We start from the raw sequence: 25,528 nt of genomic DNA, 5'->3' as shown, positions 1-25,528 counted from the left end.
GGAAAAGAGACTCCACAGCGCTCCTGGGTAACCCATTCCAAGTGTTGACTTCCCTTCAATGATGTTGTTATATTCGTATTGCAGGGAAATGCCCGTACTCAACTGCTGTGAGCTTCAAAAACCCAAATTTGTATATTTTAAACCAGATGTCACAAAACAGCCTGATTGTCAGCACACTGTTTGGCTGGTGTTGAAAATGCCATTTTAAACCATGTACATCTACCCCTGGGCTTGGACCTAACTGGACAGCTCTACTTTTACAGTCAACGTGTGACCGTTCATTCCCTGAGACTCTCTTCCTCTTGAACGTGGTCCTAATTAGATAGTGAGGTTCTGCAGGGGTGCCTTTGTCTTCCTGCTCCCAGAAATCTCAGCCATCGGGTCCCTTTCTCTAATTCGTGTTACTAGGAGAACTGCTGTAAAAAGCAAAGAGCTGTTTCACGGAGGTTGTTTGCCAGACACTCGCAAAGCTTTCGGACACTTGGTTTGTTCTTAGGTTTTAGGAACTGCAATTTCAAGGAGTCCTTTCCCTGGCTTCCCCCTTCCACGATGCAATGCAGGAAACCCCGTATGCTCTCCAAGAGGTCCAGTTACATTTTGGCTTAAGATAATCCACAGAGCCTTTGCAGTTAGAAGCAAAATAGCCATCTCCCTTTCTTTCAGCTGTTTCCCTTGGCAAAGCGGAAAGTCGTAAGGCACCGGATTGGCCAGGAAAGCCCTAACCAAGAGCTGGTAGGAACCTCAGACAGGACGCAGCCCGATGAGTTGCAGTGCGCGCCGTCATTGTCTGGGACGGAGGGTCTGAAATTGACACCATATGCGCCCGGAGGAGTAATTGCTCCACGGGGGGAGAAAAGCAACATGTCAGAACATTTTAGTAACACCTAATTCATCCTGGGGTTATAAATAAATCTGATTCTTGCTTAAAAACAAAAGTCGAAAAATACTTTGACTAGACTAACTTTTGTGACAGTGCTTCCGCTGGAGGTGAGCTTTATTAGGGAGACAACACAAGTAAAGAGAAACACGTAACAACTTTTTTATGGTTTATTTTACGTGATTTTATTTTTTTGCAGTAAATAAAGTGGTTATAGGGCTCCAAGGAAAAGGGCCCAGATGTTAGGGAGTTGTGTGACATTTAGGGGAAACAAGCTGTAAAATGTGGAGTCATAAAACAGGCTGTCAGTGCCACACATCTGGACAATACAGCTGTATGTTCCTAGTGCTGTCGTCACCCAAAGAAAACTCAATAACCTTATTTCACCCCAATTAGGCTGCATACCAACAGGATCAACATTAAATTGCCAGGGGGGAGGGGTGCAACATTCGCAGGGCGCCTCTGTCAGTCATCTTTTATCTTTCATTCCAATTTGGTCACTCAAAAATAAATGACTGCTCACATAGCCATCCCCATTATTATAAAACCCTGTTTAATTTATACCATACTAATAAGTCAAAGTTTGACGATTCGGACTATTTGCTATGCCACACAACAGACTTTCTGTAGCGTGAACCTGACCTATCCGGTACCCTGTTACGAGCCCTGCCTACCTTTCCTCTGCCCATTTTGGAGAGTTTGAGTCTAGTAGCCCTATTGGGGGAAGCTCCCCCTGCCCTATTGGAAAAAGAAGTTAATTTTCAGACAACCCAATTTAGTTGGAGGATAAATGCCCCTCTCTATGGCATTGATACATTTTCCCCCTAATTTTTTTGGCCAGCAATGAGGCACTTTTGCAGTAAGGCAAAAATTACAACACCAAAATACCATTTCATCTTTTCATCACTGACAGCTTGTGCCATAGGCTATGAAATGCCACCTTTTCTAATAATTGTGTTTCTTCACAGGTGTTAGTAGCAGCAAAAGTCATTATGGACAATGGAGAGAAACTAACGTTACCACTGATAGGGAAACTCTTGAAATTTCAACTTCTCCAGATTAAACTTAAGGACCAACAGCGACGGGAAAATGAAAGGAAGGTACTGTACCCCGGTGGGTTTTCTAAAGTCTCTCTCTCTCTCTCTCTCTCTCTCTCTCTCTCTCTCTCTCTCTCTCTCTCTCTCTCTCCTCTCTTTTCTGTTAATAATCACCCGAGGATGTTTTCCCATTGATTTTTAGAGAGAATTGAAGGGAGGGGGAGAGACAGAGAGAGAGAATGTCATTGTTGGTTGCCTCCCGCCTGTGCCCTAACTAGGGCGGGGATCGAACCTGCAACTGAGATAGGTGCCCTTGACTAGAATCAAACCCTTCAGTCTATGGGCCGATGCTCTGTCCACTGAGCAAAACCAGCTAGGGCTACGTGTCCTCTCTTCACAAGCCGACCATTGTCACCTAGCACATTTAGCTGTTTATCTCAGCTTCTTAGAGAAAAGGCTACACAAGGCTCTATCGGAGAAATTGTATTTCCTCAAAGGCAAACCCATTAAAAATAAGTTCCCTTTTGTAGAAATATGACAGTATCCAGGGCCTGTGCCTGAGGTCATTTGTATGGCAGTCTATTTATATCTACTGACAAAGAGGGGGACCGAGGAGAGACAGAGAGTCAGGAGAAGTAAATATAAAAAACTGAAAAACCAACCAAGTCAGGGTCCTATCTAAACTTTACCACATGATATTCAACAGGAGTATCTATTAAATAATCGGCTACCTCTGTACCTTCATAATAATCTGAATATTTCAGCAGCAATCCATCACTTCTGTTTCCATATTATACATCTGATTATTTCTTCACGTGTAGACTTTTCATTTAATTAGCCTTTGGAAGTCAATCTGTGTGTTTTCCAAAGATTCATCTTTTCATCTGAAAAATATTTTAAAATATTTTTAGCAAAGTGATGCCAGGTTCAAATCCATTTGCTATTACCATTACTCAAAATAAGAGATGTTTTTCTTATTTTCAAATCATGCTGAAATATTTTGGGAAAATCAGACGCTCCTATATGTACATATATAACATGTGCCTGTATGTATGTTTAAAATGGATTTACATGTTAGTTGTTCATTTATGTCCCTAAGAGGAAGAGGTAAAATCAATTCATGTAAGAAGACAAAGTGACCATGTGCCAATAATACCTTCTTCACTTTGGCAAGATCCTCAGATCCAGATTTCATACTTGAATTGGTCCTTTGACAGGATAATTGTAGAACAAAATAATAATGCCGCCGTATATTTGTAATATTGGGCTTTATGCTTTTCAAAGAGATTTCCCATATAGAATCTTATTAACATGGCACATATTGTCCTCAGGAAATTTCTACTCATATGAGCACAGGCAATGGTATAGTTTTCCACCTATTGAAGCATTTTCCATCACGTACAGGAGACTTATACCTTAAATACTCAGAGACGTTGAGACTTGGCAGAAGAAAAATTGGAAAATTTGAAACTATAGAAACATCTTTTCTTGCCTTTCTAAATTCCAGTGTCACATGGGAATCTGAATTAGAAAAAATAGACTGTGAGTCCTGGAAAATTCCTGCACCTTCTGTTTGCTTTGTGCTTTTTCATGGCACCTACAAATATACCTAACAGGCTAAAGAGTGTCAGTTTACTTACTGGTTTGCCACCTATCTTAAGCTAGTAATTGTTTTTAATAGGACTAGATTTTAGATTTAAGTTAACAGGTTTGCAGTAACAATAAATGGAGTATCCTGAAAGCTCAAGAAATGTTTTTAAAGCTAGCCAGGAGCAATGATATAAAAATATTTCTGCACTGTTATTTTGCTCAGCATTTCTTTGAAACGTGAACTATAATGATATAGTTATGAAATTCTGAAGCTATGGAGATAATCTTTATTTATTTGTTGAAAATTCAAGAGTCCTAAGGAATTTGGGGCTTGAATTTAAGATTTATTTATATAGTATATATAAGTAATAGATGCTTAAGAGAACTCTGAGCAATTAAGAGCCAACAATTACACAATCTGATTTGATGTCTTCATTAGATCGGGTTCCCAAAATACCAGCCCCAAATCCTCGTGTTGCAACCATATGAGTAAGTGATGAAACCTGATTGGAATGGAATACTTTCCTTTACTCTTGGTAAAGGCAAGATTAAGGGGTTGTTTGAGAGATGATATAATCTACGTTCATTTCAACAATACTGCCCAACAGGTCCGTCGGAACAATTGAGGTTAATGTTTGTCAGCCAGGGAGTTTGGCAGAAAGCAAAATAAATATAAAGTATGTAAAACTGACACCATACTGTGGATTAGAAATTAAAAAACAGAAAAGAGGGCTTTACCCAATTTTCTTCTCTTTCCTAAACCCAGGGTAAGATTCTGAAATTCCTACAGGGGAGTGTGTGTCTCCTCAGGTTTTTAACTTCAGTGTGAAATCTATGTAGATGTTTTCTTTCAAATGCTAATTACATTGCTTACATCTGTACATTTTCTGAAAAATTTTTAAATAAAGGTTTGAAATATATCCAGAACAATAATTAAAGAAAATATTAGGGGAAGGCTGTGGACAAAAATTAATATAATTCACATCCTGTTCTTTTTCCCCAAAGAAACAAATATAATGTATCACTATATATTTGATACTATTTTATTAAATCTTTTTTTAAAGTAAATGGTAAATAATATAGTTTCAATTGCCAGGTACAGTAAAAACTGATATTTTAGATTCCACTAATTTTAATAATTTATAACACTTTAGTCTGGGCTCTGCTTAACATTGCATTGGCTTTGACCATGAAGGAAGTTTGCTGGCTAATAAGTAGTATAAAAAAATAATACAGGAGAAGATAGTTCTTAGAAGAACAGTTTTGAAGCCTTTAGCACATGAATTTCTGAGAGGCAATCCTTGCCTCTAACTGCAAATAAGTTGAATATATTTGAAAACTTTATCTATTTAGAAATAAACTTATTACTTCCCAATATGCACACCATGAAGGAAATATATATACTCTATTTCTTTAAATACATTTTAGCATTTCAGAACTTCTGAATATGACTCTTTTACAATTAATCTCAAACTATATTTTATTGTATCTTAAAATGTGAATAAGTGTGTTTTGCTTAGAAATGAATTTTCTGATCACATCATTATCTCAGCATTTATTCTACATTTTTAGTTCTTATCAATCTGTTGTTAATTAACACACATTTATTGAAACAAACATTTAGAAAACAACGTAGTGGGCATATATATTTTCATAATGTTCTTCTTAATTTTAAAATAAATTACTTGGTTTCCATTCTGAAACCTGTTTTCATTTAGCCATTATCTGAATATTATAGCATCATTAACATTTTTACTTCTTTTTAATTCTAACTTTTCTGTTATATATTAATTATAAACATTTATTTAAAGCCAAAATACTTCATTGTGACTCAAACTATATTAAGAATTTAACTAACAGAAAATATTTAGTCATAAAAAATACATGAAAAATGGCTATAATACAAAAAAATTTAACCATTTAATTAGTCAAACTAAATCTAGTTTTCTGTGCCTCGGAGTTGAGTCAAGTTCAGAATATTTGAATAGAATTTTGGGGAAAAAGCAAATATATTCTAGTTGTGCTTTTAATTTGTGAATTCAAATAACCAGTCCATATTTTCTTGGATATTTTTAGCATCTTTTTTATATAAAAGCAGAACAGTTCTTTCTGGCTGATATACTTATTACAAGTTGCCTTATTTCCCGATGTACTAGGGTGAAGAGAAAATATATATATACATGAAAGAACTATTGAGAGAGAGTATTGGTAAACTTTTCTTAAGACAGCTCAAGATTAAAAGCACATGAATTTGATAAGATATGACGATAAAGCCTCAGACAGCCGAGCCTGCTCGTAACAGCGACAGAGAAATGGGTCACTTTCACACACATTTTCCAGCTGAAACCCTGAAGCACTGGAAACCAGCCAATGTAATGCCATTTTGTGTGTGTGTGTGTTTGCTTTCAAAGAAAGACCATAGGGACATACCAGGAAATTACAGGCTGGTTAGTTTTGATTCAGTTGTGGTTAAAATCTTCAGAAACTATTTCAAGAAATCAAACAGAGGAAGAGCAAGAACTTGGTTTGGACCGTGCGGATTCAGGAAAGGAGTAACTTGCCTCACTGGCTTGGTGGAATTCTTTAAGGCTGGTTATCGAAATGAGGATACTACCAACAAAATGTGGGAGCTAAAGAACTGCAAAATCCAACAATTCACAGTAAATAACAAATGACTCACTGGCTGGCAAATCTGTAAAATAAAAGTGCTTTGCAAATTGGGATCCTTTGATTAATAAAAACATTTTATAGATTTCATGAAAAATGTGCAGAAACACGCATATTTAAAATTGAGCAGTATTTTAAAATACAAATAGCTTCAATTACAGCAGCTAATAATAATTAGCTACCAATATTGACTGTTCGGCACTATACTGAGCTCTTTACACAAGCTATATAATTTAATTTTTTGAACGACTTTATGAAGTAGAGTAGTATTCCCAGTTTGCAGTTGGGGAAATTGAGGGTGTGAAAAGTTAGGTAACTTTCCCAAGGCTGAATAGCTGCTCAGAGGTGGAGCTGGAATTCAAATCCGAAACTGTCAGACTCTAAAGACCATGCTCTTACCACTGTACATATCCCTCCCCAGTGTGTCTCGATATTTATTCAAAGTGGCTGTGTTGGCTCAAAACCAGTAGAGTGTCTGCCAGAGATGTTTCCCTGTAACAGCAAAGGCTCTACTCCGTGATCTGCCAACAGCCAGCTGGTCGCACTAATTGCATGCATACAGCATCCCAAGGTCAAGTGCAGAGACAGGTCATGGAAAGTAACTAAGCTCAGCAAAGATAAAGACCACTGAGCTACCTGACCACCAATTTCAAGGGAATCCTGACTTCATTTCCAGTCCTGTTCCCACCCAGAAATGACCTGGTCTTAACATTCCAAACATTCTTGCCCCTTCTCTCTACCCTTCTGGATATTGAGATGGAACAGTGATGTTCATCTGGTGTGCCACAAGAATGTTTAAAACATGTAATACCTAACTGCTTAGTCAGGGGCACTGACCTCTTTTCCCTTAGATTGTCACATAAAATAATGACAACAGCCAACATGACAATAGCTGTCTGGTGTGAATGAATGAAAATTATTTTTTGGTCAGATTGGAAAAAAATTTTTTTTGGTGTGCCACAGAATTTTGGTAATTAGTTTATGTGTGCAATGAGATTTAAAAGGTTGAAAATTGCTGAGGGATAATAACATTGGCTGATCTTGGTGCTAAAGCCTCTGGATCTCATAGAGTCCTGCAGGAGATAGACATTAGACATCAGACCCAATGCCTCACCACCACTACTGCAGGCTCCTAACTCAGTCCCATCCATTATATTTTCTGTTTGTCAGGAAAGTGGGGAGGAGAGCAGAGGACAAAGAATAAATATAAAATATAGAAAAGGAAAAATGAAATGTTCATAATGCCATAACCAATCAATAACTTGGTATAGTCCTTTGTCCTTTCTGTGGATTTGTTTCTTTATATAGCTGCAATCATAGTAAAAAGAAATTATTCCGCTTTTTAAAAAGTAAGATAATTTTTACTCCTTACCACACAGCATTCACATGTATTAATTTACTGGTTATATGATATTCTATGGACTACCATAACTTTCTTAATTATTCCTCTATTGTTGAGCATTTCAATTATTTCCATATTTTTTCATAAAAGCAATGTTATGATGAACAACTTTATAGTATAGAATTCTTGATATTTTTAATAATTTCCTTAGAATAGGTTTATAGAAATTGATTAATTGAGCCCCTAAATGTCCCCATAACCTTGTGTATCCAAAACAGGTTCTAGATCCATTTAGACCCTGTTCTCCATTTTTTAAAAAAATAGCCCTCTGGTCAAATGAACTTGGAAATCACTGTGTTAAGTTTTGGAGATTTCATAGTACATTAGCTTATTACAAATGGGCAGTTTCAGGAAAATAAGTCTGTTTAGTCTACTATCTTTCAAACTTATTTGACACCAGACATTTCTTTCAGCCCATATCTTATCCTCTCACCTGTGACTAGTAGAATAGATTGTTTATGAAGTAGAGTGATACCTTGACAGAGAATCAGAGTAGCACTCAGGACACAGAGCCAGTTTCTCATAAGCCACATAATGATGGAATGGCTTAGTCACGTAACCACCGCGAGCGTGGTTTTTACCTACGTCCTTAATAATATTTCATGGGAATCTTATGATAGAACATATAAGACACACACACAAACATTACATACAAATATTAAGAAGCACTATTAACCAAAATAAGATGAAGTTGAGTGATTTACCAATTGTTCCACTGACTTTTACCTCCCATTCATTGTGAGGAATAACAGAACAAATACATCAAGGAGCCATTTAGAATAAAATACAACCTAAAATATTTGAAGTATAAAATAACTATGCTGCCATGTTTCTGACAGGGAGAATTTGTATTTTTTCCTTTAAAAAGTGAGAATAACAAGATTAAGAATTTTGAATAGGTGTCACTTGATACTCAACTGAGTACATGAAATGCTCATACTATTTTTGGTTGTTGCTAAGACAAGAACTCACCATCTGCTATGTAGCTTAACTAGTTAAGAAATATCTGTGCCTATCCAAGGCCTTCTCACAGTAGGAGGCACCCAGATGCTTTTTGTACACAATGCATTTTAAATAAAATGTACTCTGTAATGAACTTGAGTCTCCCTTCATATGCTGGAGAACATGTGTTCCCTAAACATGGTGGAAAGAGGGGCCTTTTGGATACACCCTCCTATATTTTTGTCTTGAATTGGCAAGAGTTTACCTCTGAGTTCTTCAAGTTGTGAGCAGATCGCCGTAGAATAAATAGGAGTATGCATGCTATGTTAGCCAGCAGTGAAGAGGGTCAAAGAAGAAGTTGGGGTAAACAAATTGTAGCATATGATTTAGGAGGGGCCAACTTTCTGAATACTCAGCTGTTCAGGTTCACTTTGCCCTAACCTGCCCCCACATTGCAAACATAAGCTCATATGTCCTGAAGGGGCTTATTCAGAATGAGAGAGAACTGAGGAAAAGGAGAGAAGATGGAAGGTGACCTTTGTGTGCTCAGAGCTTGGTAATAAAAGGATGCTTTACCTTTGGACCAAAGTAAAATTCTAGAGGTTAACAGTCAATCATTGTCCAGAACCAGAGGGTCAAGGGGACTATCCTGGTTCAGCTCTCAAGTATGGGGGGCGAGAGGAGTAAGAAACACAGGTAGGAAGACCGCCACTAGAGTCAGCCCTGGAGGAGAAGAAGGGACTGGTAGGGCAAAGAACATGCTCCGAAATCTGCCAAGGGCTTCTCTGCCTGGACCTGGCTCCTGGGAAGACAAGGTGCTTCCCTTTGCTTCTGTTTCTACATACAGTGTCTGCACCGGGCCTTCTCAGCAGGACGATCCAGATGCTACCAAACATTGCAGATATAGCTGCTCTACCTGGGAAATTCTTTACAGAGTGATACCTCTTGAAATCCTGCCAACTGAAGATGCATCATTGTTAATGGAAAACACAGAACACTGAATTGTATAGAGAAAACAGTAACGGCTATATAAAAATGATGCATAAACATAATTTAAAGAATGCATTAAATACCATCTTCCACTCATTTTCTCTGGATGATGGATTTATGGTGATTTTTGTAATTTCTGTATATTTTTCCCCAATTTTCAGGAATGATATTTTTATAATTTAAAGAGGTTATTTAAAGAAGTGAATCAACATTTATAGGTATTTTTAAAATACTTTTGTGAAAGGAGGGAGGTAAATATTGATACAGTCTCCTAGCACCCACCCCTCCGCTCCTCATGCGTAGATGTGCCTCATCATCACTTAGGCTCAACCAGATCTCCACTATCTTGGCCTGAAGATTGAAAAGATGAGTAGACAGTGATTAACTGAAATAAACAGTAAGTCCACCTGACAGTAGAAAAACCATTGCAGCTGAAACGGGTTTGGCTCAGTGGATAGAGCGTCGGCCTGCGGACTGAAGGGTCCCGGGTTCGATTCCGGTCAAGGACATGTACCGTGGTTGCGGGCACATCCCCAGTAGGGGGTGTGCAGGAGGCAGCTGATCGATGTTTCTCTCTCATCGATGTTTCTAACTCTCTATCCCTCTCCCTTCCTCTCTGTAAAAAAATCAATAAAATATATTTAAAAAAAAAAAAGAAAAAAATAAAAAAAAGAAAAACCATTGCTTGCTCACTGTATGATTTGGAAGAAAAAATGTTCTCTCTTTCCAGGCGACAGAAGACAGATTTAAGATAGAAAAGGATGAAGGGAAAGCGAAAACTCCCAAGGAAAAGAAGGTCGCAGAGGCCAAAGCTGCCAAAGGAAAGGGGAAGGACCAGCCTGAGGCGAGTGCAACAGTGAAAAAGACGACCCAGTTAAAACGGAGGGGAGAGGAAGATGAGATCAAAGTTTACATCGGTCAGTAAGATGATCCTCGTGTTGGTTACCTTTCACTTCTTGCCTATCACCTACAGAGTAACTGGAGAATAATTCCCCAGCCTTTTCACTGTTTATAAAACCATAAATCACATACTACCCATGACCCCCTAGTAGAAAAATAGTTCTATTTGCAATTCATTTGTGTTTTCAGCAAATGTTTATTTAGCACCTGTCTTGCTATGGGCACATTTACATAATACACATAAAGGATAAAACAATGAGAGAGCTGTTGTGGCACTGGGGAGCTTACTATCTTGTTGGGAACGTTTTTTAAAAGGCAGACATGATTATAAAGCAAAGTAAAAAGTGGTTATTGTCATGAGTGAAATACAGTGGTAAAAAAATTAGACCAGTTAATGTGGGACTCAGAGCTTCCTGGCCTTAATTTCTCCCACTATCAGTGTGTCTTAGAGCAACTTGAAGTTTCTTTCTTTTTAGATTGTTGATATAGAAATGATTTCAATTAGACAGCTATGAGCAATTCATTGCCACCTTCCCATGAGTCAAAATGGAGCTGCCTGTAATTATTTGCATAACATGCAAATGAGATGGCAGGCCTTCCCATTCCTCACTCCCCTGCTATCTGCTCGAAATGCACTAACTAGGCTTAGAAGCACTGACATTATGGATTCCATGGGCAATATCAATGCTGATTTGTTTAGTGCTAGAATAAAAATCATTACTTGAGAATTAAAAGTGTGTGCACCTATTGCACTATTTTAAAATTGATCTTAGTGGGCTATTATGGGATATAATTTTCAGTCACCATCCACTCTCAATAGTTGCTGCCTAATCCACACTCAGCATTCACACCTATTGACATAAATACCCGGAATACTTTGGTAGGGGGCATGTCCATATTCAATATTTCCCTCTCCTGTAAACACCTCTCCTTATAAAATACCACAAAGCTGCAGCTACTCGTAATTCAGGAGTAAATCCAGATGTTGCTCAAAAGAGATTAGAAGCAAAAAAAAAAAAATCACAGCCTAAACTTTGTGTTTTTTTTTTTTTAACAAAATCCTAAGCACACATTTTCCATGACCACAAGCCCTGTGTATGATTGTCCTCCTATTACGCCTATGTCTCATTTGCAAAAGTGATTTAATATTTTGTAAAATAGCTTCAGCCTTCTTACTGGAAGGGCAGTAATGAGAACCAGTTAGGAGGACTGCATTCCAGCCAGCTGGACTGCTTTTGGCAAGCCAGGGGATTGTAAACGCATACATAATGTACACAGCCATGGAACTGGCTGAGTGCAACCTGTTCTTTTAAAGTGACACCTCCTTTTCTTTCTGGTATTGTGGACAGATGACGAGCCAGATGATGGTGCCCAACATTACATTATAGTTGTGGGCTTCAACAATCCTCAGCTATTAGCGATCATGACTGAACTCGGCATTCCCATAAGCAGCGTGATTAAAATATCTTCGGAGAATTACGAACCTCTGCAGGCACACCTGGCAGCAGTTAGCCAGCAGCAGGAAGTTGTTCTTAAGCCAGAAGGTATGCAGCTTGCTACACAACTTACTGGGTCCTTCAATGTTCCCCACTGTCCTTAAAGTACAAATGCAAGTTTCTGTGCAAAACATAGTCATACCATACATACGTTCCGAAATCCTTTCAAGACTTAGATTCAATTTTTAGGCTGCTTCCACTAACCAGGTGTTGTAAATTTTGCAAATTAAAATCATCTTCTGTGTTTATATCGCTATATAGCCACAGAGAACATAGACTTCAGGTCAAAAGACTTGGTCATCCAACTATATTTCTCTGGCACATTTGATCTATAACTTTTACCTAGAGCATGAGGTGGGTAGATCCACTGTAGAAAATCCATTCTTCCAGAAGCCACCGTCAAGTGGCCCAAGGGAGATCATGGCCTTGGATGCTTGCTGTGCTTTGCTCCTGGCTTGTTGTGATTAAGCAGAAGGAGTGCCTTATCTTCCAGGCCTTAAAGTAGTGAGTTATGGGATGAAGCCCCCACCACACTACCATTCAGCCATTGGAGCCTGGAGCTCTTCATCTAAGGGCTTTGTGTCTGACCACCTCTGTGGGAAGGAACAAAATGTGGTGCATCCATTAGACCAGTGATCGCCAAACTGCAGCTCGCGAGCCACATGCGGCTCTTTGGCCCCTTGAGTGTGGCTCTTCCACAAAATACCACGGCCTGGGCAGGTCTATTTTGAAGAAGTGGCGTTAGAAGAAGTTTAAGTTTAAAAAATTTGGCTCTCAAAAGAAATTTCAATCGTTGTACTGTTGATATTTGGCTCTGTTGACTAATGAGTTTACTGACCACTGCATTAGACGATAGGACTGGGATTTGGTGTATAAGCCCGTGTGGCCCAGAAGTCCAAGCTCATTCTGCCACCTACTGTTACTTTTATTGTTATTTATTAATAATACAATTTGCACCATGTTTGTAACTTATGCAACCACATCCCCATTTCTATAATACTACATTTTTAAAATTCCTGTTTCAAGTAAGAAATTGCTACCACTGATGATAATAATAGCTGCCATTTATTTGACGCATGCAATGATTCATATAGTTTTCAGAAATGTGTTTCATTTCCATTTTCCCAATAAGGACTCTCAGCCTAGAGGCAGCTATTAAGTAAGAGTAGAGATTCAAACCTAGATACTTCTATTTCAAAGATAGTTGTAACATTAAATAATTCATTATTGGAGCCAGTGATGGTGGCGGTGTGTGTGTCGGGGGGGGGGGCGGGAATAATGGGGGTTATGCTGCATAAACTTCACAGTCTCTCTATACAAATTATTTAATTTATAAAAATAAATAATAGAAAAATAGTCTTTAAGTAGACTAATTAGATATTGGTAGTAGAGCCTATTTTAGCTATAGATATAATAAACATAAGTATTTTAAATTTTCAAGTGTAACTATATGGAAAACTGTCATTATTTTATCATCAGAGCACAAATGCCCAGAGAGGCCAGTAGTTATGTTAATATGACCAAAAGTTAACTGAGGCATAAATTGGTGAGCCAGTTTGTTTTTAGCCACTTGAGAAAGAAGAATCGAATTATTTGCATTTGTAACTAGTTATGCAGCAAATAAACACTAACTTGGTCAGAAAGTGGCTAAGCAGTAAAACTGTTCCTATACAAATGCAATGTAAACTGATAAAAATATTTAATATATTAGCTCCAAAATATGTAACCATATCATAATCTTTCAGGGCCTCAACTGTAAGATAAAGGGGATGGGACAAGCTCATATTTAACACCAATTTCAGAAGTAAAATCCTCTGATTTCATAATCATATAGTCCAGGTCCAAAGTCTTCTCAAAATTGCATTTCTTTTTTTTTGCATTTTCTGGAACTATATAAGACATCTTGCATTGCATATGACGTGCCATGTCCACTTATAGTGGGAAGAAATTCAACACTCTCATTTTGTAGTATAAACATGTTGCTATTATTAGCTATAGAAGCTGAAAAATTGAAGAAAGAGAATACTATAAAAGAACTTGACATTTTCTGGAAGTACTTGGAACCGATCCTGAATAATGAAAAGCCTGAAACAAATCTCTTTGATGTTGCTCGATTTAAATACACAGTCAAGGCAGATGACTTTCCTTCCGACTGGTCGGACAGCCAGATGATGGTGAGTACCCGCAATAAATAGAGTGAGTGCTGTGCACATGGACACTGTGGTTCCATTTCCCATTCCTTCCTTCCATAGATATTTATTGATCATAGACTATAGGTAAGGTTTTGTGCTTTATCTTCAAGACAATGAGAGCATTGAATGCCCAGTAATGGTTATAGACTGAATCTATAGCTCTCAGTGTATGAATTAGTGACAAAGAATAAGAGGTAGATGAAGAGCTTTGGCCAGGTAAGCTCAGTTGGTTAGAGCACTGTCTAGATACGACAAGATTTGGGGTCCAATCCTGCAGGGTGATGTATTTCAGCTCAAGGGAGCTGAACTGAAAGCACATTCTTGGGAGGGACCACATGAAGTGAGTTCTCTGAAGGGAGCTGGGCAAAGCAGCGTGGGCGCGGTAGATGAGTGTCTGTGGTCAAGGACTGTGGATAGCTGCCAAGAAAAAAAAAAACCTGAGGAGAGCGGGATCAAAGCCTAGAACAGTTTCTGAGCCAAAGGGTAGGTGTCCATGGCCATGGGTTGGAGCATGAACATTTCTCGTTAGGAGAGTCCCTGATTCGTTTTTCTTGAGATGGGTGTGCACTTGGTGAATGAAGTAAGTGATAACACTGAGGAGGGAGGCCCAGATTTGAATCTCCAAGGATGGACAGAAGTTGAATAAGTAGCAATGATAGATTAATTTGAGTTATAAAAACTGCCAACAAAAGGCATTAGCTGTCACTGTGTAGAAACAGAACACTTAGGTCTGATACCTTGCTAATAGTAAGGATATATATTTGTTTTGTCCTAGACTTGGAAAATGAAGCTGAACATAGAAAAGCTGTAGCTGAAGACAGAGCTTGTTCTAGGAAAAATTGGTTATGTCAAAGTTATGGGTTCAATCTTTGATCAAGGCACATACAGGAATCAACCAATGAATGCAGAAATAAGTGGGACAACAAATCTCTCTCTCTCTTTCTCCCTGCCTCTCACTAAAAATTAATTTAATTTAATTTTTTAAAAATACACAGCTACTTCTAGTAGAAGTAGACTAGATACATGGTATAGATACATGGTGTCACACTCTCAGTTATGTCTTTAAGTTGATAATGGCCTCATATCCAAGGCAGGAGCCTGACAAAGAGCCTTCTTCCTCTGTGGAGGAAGAAAAGCATTAGTACCTTTGGCTGCAAACAGGCAGGCTGTATTTCTGCTCAACTAAGGTAACGAAAGCTTTACATCAAATAAATGCCCATCAAGAAGTGCTAACTTGCTCGTGTAAGACATCTGTAACATCTCAAGTTAAGACCTTGGTTGCTGAAATAATTTTCTGGCTTTTAACATATGATTTGCTGTTTATTTTAAAAATAAATTAACTAGTTAGACTAAGGGATCATTGGGTAGAACTTTTACTATATTTCTTAAAAATGCAAACAATGCCGAAACCGGTTTGGCTCAGTGGATAGAGCGTCGGCCTGCGGACTGAAGGGTCCCGGGTTCGATTCCGGTCAAGGGCATGTACCTTGGTTGCGGGCATATCCCCAGTGGGAGGTGTGCAGGAGGCAGCTGATCGATGTTTCTCTCTCATCAATGTTTCTAGCTCTCTATCCCTCTCCCTTCCTCTCTGTAAAATATCAATAAAATATATTTTAAAAAAATGCAAACAAACAAAAACATGTTTTGATGCCAGGCTTTGGGCAAATACTAGGTTGAAGCTTAACTGAAGAGTGCACAGAATGAGAGTAGACACGTGAAGCCCAGACTGACAGCTGTGCTGTGAAGATGGGCCGAGCTAGGCACTGCCCTGACTCCTGCCAGACTGTGGTCACGGGCCCCACAAGAAGCTATCTCACCCTACCTTACCTCTTCAGCTCAGACATAGGATGAGCCTATTGAATCCTCCCTTGCTTTCAAGCAGACAGACCTAGTGATAGCAGTACCTTTCTACTTCTGGAAATGAAAGCCCAGGTGATAGAAGCATCTGATTTATAACTGACCTGCCAGATCATAAACTTGTGGATATTAGAGGAGTGGTGGTCTATCATGATTTCTTAGACTTTTTCCCTTAAGGTAGCACAGGTGAAAGAAAAGGAGAGGCAGGGAGGAAAGGAAGAAATATTGACTGCACACACTGCAGTGTACTTGCACAGATGATGTCAAAGCTGAGCAATGCTTCCTATGTGCCTCTTGCACAGCCCAGCAAGAAACCATGCACAGCTTATCTTGGGCTGAGGAAGCAGAAATTACCTATCTGATATGCTGTTTTAGGAACTGAGATACCGAGAAAATAAGCCACACTGCTTAAACTAATGAATAGGGTGCTTTTCACTTAGTTCAAGCATTAATTCAGCTCTTAACAATATTAGGTAGCCATAAGGCCCTCCAAAGGGAGGTGACAAGAGGAGCAAGAACGGTTCAACAAAGGAAGACTCAGGTGCCATGGCTGGGATTCAGTGGTTGGGGAAGTGCTTTTCTATAAAAAGTGATAAGTTTGACAATGAGATATCACCTCACACCTGTCAGAATGGCTATTATCATAAATCAACAAATAAGTGCTGGAGAAGATGTGGAGAAAAGGGAACCCTTGCGAACTGTTGGTGGGAATGCATATTGGTGCAGCCACTGTGGAAAACAGTGTGGAAGGTCCTCCAAAAATTAAAAATGGAACTGCTTTATGGCCCAGCGATTGCACTTTTGGGTATATATCTGAAGAAAACCAAAATACTAATTTGAAAGAATATATGCACCGTTGTGTTCATTGCAGCATTATTCACAACTAGAGGCCTGGTACACGAAATTCGTGCATGGGGGTGGGGGTAGGGGAGGAGGGTGTCCCTCAGCCCAGCCTTCACCCTCTCTAATCTGGGACCCCATGAGGGATGTCTGACTGCCCGTTTAGGCCCGATCCCACCAGGCAGTCGGACATCCCTCTCACAATCCAGGACTGCTGGCTCCCAACTTCTTGCCTGCCTGCCTTCCTGATTCCCCCTAACCGCTTTTGCCTGCCAGCCTGATCACCCCCTAACCCAGGGGTGGGCAAACTTTTTGACTCGAGGGCCACAATGGGTTCTTAAACTGGACCGGAGGGCCGGAACCAAAGCATGGATGGAGTGTTTGTGTGAACTAATATAAATTCAAAGTAAAGGAGCGGAGGGGAGAGCAAGAGAACCGGATAGAACAGCTGGATCTGGCCCGCGGGCCGTAGTTTGCCCACGGCTGCCCTAACCACTCCCCTGCCAGCCTGATTGATGCCTAACTGCTCCCCGTCAGCCTGCTTGCCCCTAACTGCCATCCCCTGCAGGCCTGGTCACCCCTAACTGCCCTTTCCTGCAGGCTTGATCGCCCCCAACTGCCCTCCCTTACAGGCCTGGTCCCTCCCAACTGCCCTCCCCTGCTGGCCTGATTGCCCACAATTGCCCTCCCTTGCAGGCCTGGTCCCTCCCAGCTGCCCTCCCCTGCTGGCCATCTTGTGGCAGCCATCTTGTGTCCACATGGGGGCAGCCATCTTTGACCACATGGGGGCATCCATCTTGTGTGTTGGAGTGACAGTCAATTTGCATATTACTCTTTTATTAGATAGGATAGAGGCCTAGTGCATGGGTGGGGGCCAGCTGGTTTGACCTGAAGGGTGTCCCAGATCGGGGTGGGGGTTCCCTTGGGGCATGGGGCGGCCTGGGCGAGGGGCCTATGGTGGTTTGCAGGCTGGCCACGCCCCCCGGTGACCCAAGCAGAGGCCCTGATATCTGGGATTTATTTATCTTCTACAATTTAAACTTTGTAGCTTGGAGCAGAGCCAAGCCTTCTGCTCACTCTGTGGCGGCAGCCATTTCTGTTAGGATTTATTTATCTTCTATAATTGAAACTTTGTAGCAGAGGCCAAGGCAGGCTAGGGCTTCAGAAGCTTGGCTTCCTCCATTGCTGGGGGTAACTCTAGCCTCCTGCTCTCTCCAGCTCCGTGGCTGCTGCCATTTTTCTTGGGATTTATTTACCTTCTATAATTGAAACTTTGTAGCCTGGAGTGGGCCGGCCAGGGTGTGCGGAAAGCTTGGCTTCCTTCATCACCGGGGAAACCCAAGCCTCCCTCCTGTTCTCTCCATGGCTGCAGCCATCTTGGTTGGGTTAATTTGCATACTTGCTCCTGATTGGCTGGTGGGCATGGCTGGTGGGCGTGGCTTGTGGGCGTGGCGGGTTGATGGTTAATTTGCATATTACTCTTTATTAGATAGGATTATTAGATAGGATAGCCAAGATCTGGAAACAGCTCAAGTGCCCATCAATAGATGAGTGGTACATTTACACAATGAAATGCTACTTAGCCATAAAAAAAGAATGAAATCTTACCATTTGCAACAGCATGGATAGACCTAGAGGGCATTATGTTAAGTGATGTAAGTCAGTCAGAGAAAGACAAATACCATATGATTTCACTTATATATGGAAACTAAAGAACAATATAAATGAATAAAATAAAACAGAAACAGACTCATAGATACAGAGAACAGACTGATGATTACCAGAGGGGTGGGGGCTGAGGTCAGGGTGGAAAAGGTGAAGGGGTTGAGAAATGTAAATTGGTAGTCACAAAACAGTCATGGGATGTGCAGCATAGGGAATGTAGTCAACAGTATTGTATAACTATGTACAGTGTCAGATGGGTACTGGAAATATGGGGGAGAACACTTTATAAAGTATATGATTGTCTAACCACTATACTATACACCTGAAACTAATACAAAACAATATTTAATGTAAACTGTAATTGAAAAAGAAAAGAACATTTTTAAGTGATAGGTTTAGCTGTTAAAGTAGATATACACTATACATCTGATTCCAACAATATGAAATGAGTAACTGATTTTCACCAATTCTGTCCCCTGTAGCTGGAATTGGGCACCAGCATTTTTGAGAGCATTGCCTGTTTGATGTACGACACTCTGGACTGGAAAAGGCAGCACCGGCACTATTTGGAGAGCATGCAGCTAATTAAGGTCCCACATGTGGTTAGTGAGAGACCTCTCTTAGAAGTCACACTAACTTCTGAGGTAGGCACGTGCTCAAATGTCTTTTTATGAATGGAATGATTAACTGAACAACTTAATTTTCACTTTTATAAAACATATGAAGAAAACATCATATAAATACTTGTAGCAAGGTCATACTGCCTGTCGGGATTTAATAGGTGAAGATGGGAACAAGGGAAGACCCCTCAGGGACAGTCTGAAAAGGGTACCTATGTGGTGGGGGCTTTACAAGCTCCCCAGCTCCCTGCCACATGCAGAGGTGCCCCACCATTCCCAGCCCATTGTGCACTAAGTGGTCTGGAACAAGGAGAGCTGGCAGTCAGTTAATGATGATGTCTGCTTAGCATCTACCATGTGCTAACGCTGTGTGAGGTCTGACAGTGCAACGATGAGCAAGACTCCTCCCCTGTCCTCCTATGGAGGTTAACTTTTAAAGGGGACAGCAGTCAAGTCAAGAGCCATTTCAGCACAGTCAGCTCAGAAGGAGAATCAGTAAAACATGGCACCTACCCTGGTCTGGAGGAGTAGGAGAGAGAGAGGAGGCAGGAAAACCTTACTAGGAGGGTCAGTGATGTGGTGAAGGCTGAGTAGAAGTTGCCTAAGGCAAAGCCAGATGAGGGAAAGGGACAGACTGGCCTTCTCAAGAAAGGAGCAGAGATGTATGAAGACATGGAGGTCAAAGAAAAGAATTATTATGGCACAAACCAGGATCATGGTGTAGGTCAGTGCCCTCGGGCCATATGGGCAAAGTGGTGAACAGTAGCATGAACTAAAGCTAGATAGGAGCCAGGATGCCCACTGGTGCTGAGTTAAAGGGTCTGAGTTTCCTCCTAAAGGTGATGGGGACCATCGAGGGAGTCTGAGAGGGAGAATGGCATGATTCAGAGTCACCCAGGGAGGAAAAGCTTTTTGACTCGCAGTGCCCCTTCTCCCCATCACATTCCAGGCTAGTGGGCTCTGTTAGGAAAAATGGAAAGTGTCTGTACCCATTAACTTCTTCCTTTTGTTTGAGCCTAATATCAGCAAATGATTTTGTGGTGGGAACATAATCATACAATCTCAGAATCCTGTCAGATCCCATCGGACCCACATTTGACTAAAGCACCTCCCAGCTGGACATCTCAGTTATTTCTTTATAATTGTTCTTCTTTTAGGCTCCACAACCTGTTGCCCCAACCCCTGGGAAGAAGAAAGCACAAAATGAAGAATTACAAGCGCTACAATCAGCACGTATGAGACCTGTTGTTGGAGGCTCTAGGCCATGAGCTGGGGCTTTGGAATAGTGACTGTCCACCATACTGCTTTCAGTTATCCCTCCCCCTGCAGATCCTCTGCCTGTTAGTGCAGGGTCATAGTCTGAATTGGTTGATGAGATTTTTTTTTTAAATATATTTTATTGATTTTTTACAGAGAGGAGGGAGAGGGACAGAGAGTCAGAAACATCGATGAGAGAGAAACATCGATCAGCTGCCTCCTGCACACCCCCTACTGGGGATGTGCCTGCAACCAAGGTACATGCCCTTGACCGGAATCGAACCCTGGACCCTTCAGTCTGCAGGCCGATGCTCTATCCACTGAGCCAAACCGGTTAGGGCTGGTTGATGAGATTTTGATGGAAGATCTGGAGAGTGCATCTTGATTGAGCAATGACGTTTTGTCTATTTTACAGTGGCTTCTGTCATCACAACGGAAGTAGACATGAGATATTACAATGATTTGCTAAATCCAATTCCGGAAGAATTCATTTCTGTGCCCCTGATACTGCACTGTATGCTGGAACAGGTAGGTGAATTACCGACCTGTTCAGTCACTTCATCTCTCCTTGCTTCCATTTTTTAAAAATGATTTTAAAATTACATACATAATACCTGAATGCATTTTCTTGTACAAAGATTAGAACATTTTAGATAAAACTAAAGCTTGCTTTGATCTTCAAGCCCCTTTCTTTTGCTATGCTCTGGAATTGTTTCAATAACATTCCTTCAAATTTGGTAAACCTGTCCTTAAAACTATCTATGTCCTTTGTCATTTTAATGAAAGAGGAAAAGGAGTTGGATAGGTGGATACAGTGTTTAATAGTCTTTAGCTATCTTTAAAATTTCTTTTATACTTGTAGATTTAATCAGATTTTTCTATTTCCAAGGCCAACTTCAGACATTAGTATTTTTTTTTAGAAATATGTCAATCTTATTTGGGTTTGTATATCATACAAACTTCTTTATTCACTTATATGTATTTTTAAATTTCCTTTGTATCTGGTTATATTCCTTTTCTATCACTGATCTTATTTATTTGTGCCCTCTCTTTTATTGATCATGTATGTCAATGGTATATCTATTTGTATTTGTCTTTTCAAAGAACCAGCATTTTGTTTCATTGATCAACTCCTTTTTACTTTTTAATTTTTTTCATTTATCTTAATTATGTCCTGTTTTCTTTGAGTTTATTTTGTATTTCATTTTAATTGAAAGCTTACTTTATTTATTTTTACTCTCTTTTACTTCATGCAAGTCTACACATTTCCCTCTGAGTATTTCTTTGGCTACATCCTGATGTTTTCAATTCTAAAGATTTTTCATTTTTTTATTGCCACTGTTATGGTTAGTAAACATGATATGCATGTTTAAAATGTTTTTTAATTTTCTGGACTTTTTGAGTGATCTGGTGTACATGGTCACTGGTGAATTTTTCATATGTATTTGAGAAGAGTTTTTTATTAACTCATTTAATCCTTCAAACAACCCTATGAAACAGGAACTATTTTTATTTCTTACTTTACAGATAAGAAAACTGAGGTATAAAAAGGTTAAGTAACTTGTCCAAATAGTAAGTAGCAGAAACTGCTTACTACTTAAAACCACTCCATCTGAGTGGAAAAGTAGGCATGCAATCTTTTAAGACCTCACTTTCTCCATATGCAGGAGATTCTTGCCCTTTACTGATCTCACCATCCATCTGTAACTTATCTATCTTGAAGAAAAAATGAGGACTTGACCTGAACCCCAGTTCCTCCCCGTCAGTAGCCTTGGGCCTGAGTCAGTCACCTAACTTCACTCCCCTGGCTTCTTTCTCTGTAATGAAAAATAGTATCTAGTCCGCCCACAGCATTGCTGTGAGGCTTAAATGAGATAATGTATGTGAAGGTGGACCACATAGTGCTGGGCATTTGGTTGGCACTCAATAAATATTTATTAAATCTGAAGGAGTGTAAGCACTCTTTTGCTTTAAGAAAAAGAGTAAATCATTAAGAAAAATTATACTGTTATTTTTATTTCTATCATAGAAAATTTTCTTCTTTACCATTTGTATTTCGTTATCTATGCTAATACATGTATTAAAGTTATATCTACTTTAATGAATGGATTTTAAACATTTTTCCTTTTTTTTTTCTTTTTTAGTCAGTGGTAATTACACTGCCACTTTGTGTAAGCACTGTACTTTATTTGTGGAAACTGCCTGGTTTTTACTAAGAGCAATAGAAATATGTGAATATCATAAAGAGCTGACCATTAAACCAGTTCCTCCCAATTCTTTATCGTAACAGGTTGTGGCAACAGAAAAAGAGCTCATCCCACCCAGTCTGGTGGAGCTGCCGCCCAGAGCCGATGGGCTGGATCACAGAATCGCAGCTCACATTGTGTCCATCCTGCCCTCTCTCTGCCTCACCGAGAGGGAGAAAAAGGTCAGATGGCCTGAGAGAGCCAAAGTGCTTGCAGGCATTGAAAAAGTATGGATTCTCTCTTTAAATCAGTATTATTTCCATTTGAATAGAATCTCCATAAGATATTTTTACCTGAAGAAGAAAGTGAAAGCAAAGCAGCACCCAGAGGCCCTTTGCTGCTGAATTACCACGATGTGCATGCCCACAAGAAGTATGCATTGAAGGTACTAATAACCCACTTACCCTGAGGATGACCGCCTCAGGAAAGCCCGTTTGTAATTACTCAGTTAAAGAAATCTTAATTGATAGCCTTACTGATGCCAATTACTCATAATACACAAAATGAATACCTGTTTGCAAAGTGAGAGCTCAGAAAACGGAAATGGATAAGGGAGAAATTATGTCAGCAAAGAAAGCTTGCCTAATTATAGTGGTCCAGTTAACCATCACATTGATTGTGGCTATATCAAATTTGCATTAAAACTTTATAGTTATTTGCTTTAAATATCTGCTAATATGAAAAACTAGCAGAGGCCAGAAAAGACTCTCAGAAGGGAGAGAGGAGTACATATGAGACTTTGGCAGTTTGTCACTGTGAATGAAGAATCTGTCATTTCTATGCACCAGGAACCTCTGGCAACATAAGAACTAGCTTTTGTGACCCTCAGCAAAATACCAATAGTTTGTCTCCCCCAATTACCAGTGATTTCCCCTGTTCCCAAATAATGAGAGGGAAGGTATTATGTTTTGCCTTCTCCATATGCATGAGTCATTTGGCAGCTGCTTTAATGTCTTCTGTTGTGCTGCTCTTTTCATCAGGACCAAAAGAATTTTGACCCAATTCAAATTGAGCAAGAGATGCAGTCCAGGTTGCCACTGTGGGAATTCCTTGAGTTCCCTCTGCCCCCACCATGGAATAGCACAAAACGTCTAGCTACAATCCATGAGCTCATGCACTTTTGTACAAATGGTGAGTACACTGCTCTATCTTAGTTTAAACTCATTCACTTATGGTCCTATGTGCCTCTTTAGATTACACCCAAAAGTATCTTGATTGTTGAAAGACCTTTCAGAGGCTGAGGGTGGGTATTTTGATTGACTGCAGTTTTCTTATCCTGAATAATATTGTTAGCAATACTATGATAGCTACGATGCTTAACCTTATTCAGTGTGCTGCACTGGGTTTTGGCTCTACTGTGTTTCCATAACAAGAATCAACTATTTTTTATTTTCTCCTTTTCCCCACCCCCTATGTCATATCTCTTCATTGACGTAATTGGAGATGATGTGGGAATCCCTATTGTAGTTAGAAAGATAGATGGAGGAGAGAGCCTTCTGTTGGTGTGGTGCTGAGGGTGTGTTGATCCACTGAACCTCCTCTCCCAACAGGAAGGGCCATTTTATGCTCTTAAAGAATGGTGAGAAAGAGGGGTCATTAAGAATATCTAAAATCTGCCCTGGTTGGTATGACTCGGTTGTGCACCAAAAGTTTGCCAGTTCGAGTCCCAGTTGTGGGTTCGATATGCTGTAGGTGACGTGCAAGAAGCAGCAGATCCATGTTTCTCTCTCTCCTCCCCTCTTCTCTCTCTAAAAAAAAATCAATTTTAAACAATTTTAAAGACTATCTAAAATCAGCTTCTTATTGCAGAGTTCTGTTTCCACCTGAGGCTGCATAAAGATACATTCCTACTTATAAGAAGGAATAAGAAATTACATAAACATCTTTTTTTACAATAAAGCATTTGACCTAGAAAAGAGAATAGCATGGGCAGATTCTTCCTTCTCATTTCTTTTCTAACTCTAAGCCAGTGGTTCTCAACCTTTCTAATGCCGCGACCCTTTAATACAGTTCCTCATGTTGTGGTGACCCCAACCATAAAATTATTTTCGTTGCTACTTCATAACTGTAATTTTGCTACTGTTAATGAATCGTAATGTTAATATCTGTGTTTTTCAATGGTCTTAGGCTCTACAGCAACCCACAGGTTGAGAACCGCTAGCAGGGTCACCTAAGACCATCGGAAAATACAGATATTTACATTATGATTCATGAACAGTAGAAAAATTACAGTTATGAAGTAGCAAAGAAAATAATTTTATGGTTGGGGTCACCACAACATGAGGAACTGTATTAAAGGGTCTCGGCATTAGAAAGATTGAGAACCACTTCAAGTCTAAGCAAATTATGAAAGATTTTTATATTGATTTACATGATTAGTTGTTAATACCTACCTCTCACCCCTCTACCTTGGACTTCTAAAATGCAAGAACCAATTTTTTTCTTTGAGTCTCAGGCCCCTATCAGAAAGCCTAATGCATAGAAAATAAAAATGAATGAGTGAGTGAGTGAATGGATAGATACACTTAGTGTAAAAGAGTAAATATGCTAATGAACAGATCCCATTGAAAGCTGATAACCTTTGAAGTACAGTTATGGAGTATACAGCACCAGTTCAAGTGGTTGGAAAGAGGCCTTTTCTAGTCCTCAGGAAGAGGAAATTCTACTGAATATAATAGCATATGTTAGACACAAGTGAGTAATTTTTTTGTTTTAAATGACAATAGTAGAGGGTGCTTTTGCTTTAAAAGGATAAATTGTAACCATATTCAGCCAATGTGGTACCCTGGAAAGTCCATGTGAATTAATCTGGATGCCTAATACTTATTAAACTATGAAGTAATTGGGGAGCATTATCTTGATAAATCATATCTTGATTATGTAGCTTTCTTATTATTAGGCGCCTTTGATGTTTGTTGTAGAATTTCGGAGCCCATATTAGTCAGATCAA

General features: G+C 39.6%; 1 protein-coding gene across 1 annotated transcript in view; it reads left to right on the top strand.

Moving 5' to 3' along the window:
* The window catches only part of SPAG17 (sperm associated antigen 17), a gene marked incomplete at both ends in the record, with an annotated part of 150,356 nt that overhangs the window by 40,265 nt on the left and 84,563 nt on the right, over positions 1–25,528 (top strand). The window contains 10 exons of the mRNA XM_080647834.1: positions 1,846–1,977; positions 10,236–10,422; positions 11,755–11,949; positions 13,894–14,075; positions 18,938–19,099; positions 20,233–20,308; positions 20,748–20,860; positions 22,623–22,760; positions 22,850–22,963; positions 23,559–23,709. Coding sequence (XP_080503960.1) covers positions 1,846–1,977; positions 10,236–10,422; positions 11,755–11,949; positions 13,894–14,075; positions 18,938–19,099; positions 20,233–20,308; positions 20,748–20,860; positions 22,623–22,760; positions 22,850–22,963; positions 23,559–23,709 — 1,450 coding nt within the window. The remainder of the gene's footprint in view (positions 1–1,845; positions 1,978–10,235; positions 10,423–11,754; positions 11,950–13,893; positions 14,076–18,937; positions 19,100–20,232; positions 20,309–20,747; positions 20,861–22,622; positions 22,761–22,849; positions 22,964–23,558; positions 23,710–25,528) is intronic.

Source organism: Plecotus auritus (genome assembly GCF_963455305.1).
Source record: "Plecotus auritus genome assembly, chromosome: 12".
NCBI classification, from domain to species: domain Eukaryota; kingdom Metazoa; phylum Chordata; class Mammalia; order Chiroptera; family Vespertilionidae; genus Plecotus; species Plecotus auritus.
Note: the sequence above shows the minus strand (reverse complement) of the source record. Positions and strands in the feature narration are given on the sequence as shown.